The 4366-nt window shown below is 42.6% G+C and overlaps 1 gene segment (V, D, J or C); it reads left to right on the top strand.

Annotated features, from left to right (window-relative positions):
- Positions 1-1713: 1713 nt before the first annotated feature.
- On the top strand, positions 1714-2997 carry LOC129620459 (T cell receptor alpha variable 26-1-like). The segment is given in 2 exon segments: positions 1714-1753; positions 2532-2997. Coding segments are annotated over 2 exon segments (453 nt in total).
- Positions 2998-4366: the final 1369 nt, after the last annotated feature.

The following is a 4366-nucleotide window of genomic DNA, read 5'->3' as shown; positions in this document are numbered from 1 at the left end:
GTTTTCAGAATAATTTGAACAATTGTTCAACAATTTTCTCATTGAATTCATGAATAATGATTTATCAGCTCATTCAGGATACAAGTAAGTCTTGAGTGTCTACTGTGTACCAAGCTTTCTTATAAACATTGAATTACATGGCCATTGAAGTAAATTTTAAATATAGGAAGGTTAGAGACAAATGAAAACTTAAAGAGGTCAACAAATGAGAATCATATGACTGCAGTAAGGCAGTCAAAGATAATTAAAACACTGCTATGGAGTGTTTAGGACCAAGAAAATACAGATGAGTACAGAGGTATTACAAGTAAGATGTGTATGCTGTGTGCTAAGATGCTTCAGTTGCGTCTGACTCTGCGAGTCATGGACTGTAGCCCACCAGGCTCCTTTTTCCAATGAATTTTCCAGGCAGAATATTGGAGTGGGTTGCCATGAGCCCTTCTCCAGGGGATCTTCCTGATCCAAGGATTGAAACTGGGTCTCTTAAGTCTCCTGCATTGGCAGGTGAGTTCTTTACCACTCGTGCCCCCTGAGAAACCCATTTACCTGCAAACTTGAGGGGTTTTTCAAAAAGTTGCTTGCTGACTTTTGGTCCAGATTTAGATCTGCAGTTCTTCTCTTCAGTCACAAGAGGGGGCTGATTCATCTGAATACTTTCTTTCTGGGAGAAGGGAACGGAAATTTATTTTCCATTGATGTGCCCCCCAAAAGGAAAAATGACATACTTTCACTTTCTTTAGACAATTTGTGCTTTACTATCTATCCCTTGTTGAATGTGTGTGGTCAAGGATTCAGGTTAGCCCAATAGCCTAAGCCCTTTCCAAGTACCTTCCTAACATGCTTTCCCATTTCCCTGCTCTGATTATCCCTTCCCTTCTCTATTCCTGATACCTTTTTTTCCCTCCTCCTACTTTTTCTACCACTCACATCAACCTCCACCCCACCTCCACTTTGTTTTCCTTCATTTCTGTCTATTCCTCTGCCGTAGCATCCTTGCTGCATGACATCCACAAGCATCGGCATAGGGAACATGAGGATTAAAGACCAATGTTCAAGGAGGAGGTGAACACCATCTATGTCAATCAGTTCGTTTATTAAGAACAAATGCATGGGAAATGTCTACCTAGTTGGCAATAGATGCATGATTCCAGGAACCCTTACAAGAGCTGCTGCAAGTTCTAGGATGTGTAGCTATTAGTTTCAATGTTACTAACTTTTCCTGTCTCCCAGAGCACATCACTGCCTACTTTTGAATCTCCAATTAATTTTCTGGAATGTGGAAGCAAGTTTTCATCATTTTACAACACAGAACTCAGTACATTTTTCTGGGATTAAACATTGTGTTCCTCAAGCTTCATGGACCATCATCCAGTTTATTAAGAAACAAAGGAAAGAACAATGGTTGTGCATAGACACATCATTGTGATCGGTATTCCTTTTCTTGAGCCAGACATTAAACTTCAGACATGATTTCACTGTGAGCTGGGGATGTTTCACCATCTATTGGGGACATGACTAAAACCTGGGAGGAAGACATAGATAAGCAACTGCTTGATCATTGGCTGAGAAGGTCCTAGCAACAACACAGCAGCATCTGCACTGGTTGTAAGTTTTTACTGACAGCTGTTGCCTCTGTTCTCTGGAACCTCCTCAAGTCAAGGATCAGACACAAGCCTGAGCTCTGGGCCCATGGTCCTAGCTTGTCCTTGAAGTATGAGGCTGGTGACTGGAGTAACTGTGTTTCTGACCTTGGGTAAGTGTTCTGTGTCTACAAGGGGTGACTTTGAGGCCAAATGGCCACAAAGAGTCACTTACTCTCTACTCCTCTCTCTGTGCTTTATTCTGCATTATAGTGATGGAACTGAGAAATGATCTGTGCGTTTGCTAAAGAGGCCCGTCTTCTACATTACAGTTTAAATCATAGCCACGATACCAGAAGAGTCCTTAGCAGTAAGCAGGTTGTAAGAATTCTCTGGGATTATTAAGCCAAGGACCCATGGAACAAAGCCTGTGGAATCTCTGATTCTTGCCACATATCTTTGGTCTCTATAATTTTGTTGTTGTCCATTTGCTAAGTTATATCCAAATTTTTATGACCAAATGGATGTCAGTATGCCAGGCTCTTCTTTCCTCTACTACCTCCTGGAGTATGCTCAAATTCATGTCCATTGAGATGGTAATGCTGTTTAACCATCTCATCCTCTGATGACCCCTTCTCCTTTTCCCTTCAGTCTTTCCCAGAATCAGGGTATATTCCAATGAATCAGCTCTTCTCAGCCAGTGGACAAAGTATTGGAGCTTCAGTTTCAGCATCAGTCTCTCCAATGAATATTTAGGGCTCATTTCCTTTGGGATAACTGGTTTTATTTCCTTGCAATCCAATAATGAACATCCACAATATTTTTACAGGACATAAGTAGAAACACTGGAGTAGGGGTTAGGGCCACACAGTCATAGGAGGGTTATGCCTTTGATCCATAGAATTACACTGATTTGTGCTCTGGAGTTAATTTGATTTCTTAACCCCCCAGGGAATGTGTTTGATGCTAAGACCACCCAGCCCAGCTCCATGGATTATCCTGAAGGAGAGGATGTAACCCTGCCTTGTAGCCACTCTACCATTAGTGGAAATGAGTATATACATTGGTATTGGCAAAGTCCCAATCAGAGTCCACAGTATGTCATTCATGGCTTACGAGGCACAGTGAAGAGCAGCACGGCCTCTCTCACCATCTCTTCAGACAGAAAGTCCAGCACCTTGGTCCTGCCCCAGGTCACCCTGAGAGACACCGCTGTGTACTACTGCGTCCTGAGAGAGGCACACTGGGACAGATGGGGCTGCACCTGTGCAATATCTCTGGTGGCAGGAAGAGGGGACACAGCAGGGGGAGCAGTCACAAGACCAAATCTAGAGTCATCTAGAAGGAGAGTCAGAGAGCAGTAAGAGATGAGGAAAATGAAAGGAAGGAGAAGGGGAGAAGAAAAACAAAGAAGAAAAGGACAAGGAAGAAGTGCTTCAATGGTTGATGTGTCTGAGAAAATTATGGGTATACTAAGGAGTATGTCAAGGCTGTATATTGTCACCCTGCTTATTTAACTCCTATGCAGAGTACATCATGAGAAATGCTGGACTGGAAGAAACACAAACTGGAATCAAGATTGCTGGGAGAAATATCAATAACCTCAGATATGCAGATGACACCACCCTTATGGCAGAAAGTGAAGAAGAACTCAAAAGCCTCTTGATGAAAGTGAAAGAGGAGAGGGAAAAATTGGCTTAAAGCTCAACATTCAGAAAACGAAGATCATGGCATCTGGTCCCAGCACTTCATGGGAAATAGATCGGGAAACAGTGGAAACAGTGTCAGACTTTATTTTTTTGGGCTCCAAAATCACTGCAGATGGTGACTGCAGCCATAAAATTAAAAGACACTTACTCCTTGGAAGGAAAGTTATGACCAACCTAGATAGCATATTCAAAAGCAGAGACATTACTTTGCCAACAAAGGTTCGTCTAGTCAAGGCTATGGTTTTTCCAGTGGTCATGTATGGATGTGAGAGTTAGACTGTGAAGAAAGCTGAGCACTGAAGAATTGATGCTTTTGAACTGTGGTGTTGGAGAAGACTGTTGAGAGTCCCTTGGCCTGCAAGGAGATCCAGCCAGTCCATTCTGAATGAGATCAGCCCTGGGATTTCTTTGGAAGTAATGATGCTAAAGCTGAAACTCCAGTAGTTTGGCCACCTCATGTGAAGAGTTGACTCATTGGAAAAGACTCTGATGCTGGAAGGGATTGCGGGCAGGAGGAGAAGGGGACTACAGAGGATGAGATGGCTGGATGGCATCACTAACTCAATGGATGTGAGTCTGAGTGAACTCTGGGAGTTGGTGATGGACAGGGAGGCCTGGCGTGCTGTGATTCATGGGGTCACAAAGAGTCAGACACGACTGAGCGACTGAACTGAACTGAACTGAATAATCCTAATTGCAAGATAGAAATAAAATGAGAAGCATTAGCATTTTTCATGGTTCTTTCTTGTGTCAATAAAATGTTAGTTCCAGTGTGTTAGTCTTAACCTAGAAGTGAAAAAAATACAAATAATTCTTGTTGTTCCAAAGACTTTTTTCATGTCTGACTCTTTGCCAATTCAAGAACTGTAGCCCTTCAGGCTCCTCTGTCCATGGGATTTTCTAGGCAAGAATACTGGAGTGGGTTGCCATTTCCTTCTCCAGAAGATCTTCGCAATCCAGGGATCAAACATGGTCCTTTGTCTCCTGCATTGGAGGTGGATTCTTTACCACTGTGTCACCTGGGAAGTGGTCCAGTATTCTTTATAATGTCTATGTAGTACTCTGAAATATTCTATT

Source organism: Bubalus kerabau, chromosome 10, assembly GCF_029407905.1.
Source record: "Bubalus kerabau isolate K-KA32 ecotype Philippines breed swamp buffalo chromosome 10, PCC_UOA_SB_1v2, whole genome shotgun sequence".
NCBI classification, from domain to species: domain Eukaryota; kingdom Metazoa; phylum Chordata; class Mammalia; order Artiodactyla; family Bovidae; genus Bubalus; species Bubalus kerabau.
The sequence above is the reverse complement of the archived record's forward strand: the minus strand, read 5'-3'. Positions and strand labels throughout refer to the sequence as shown.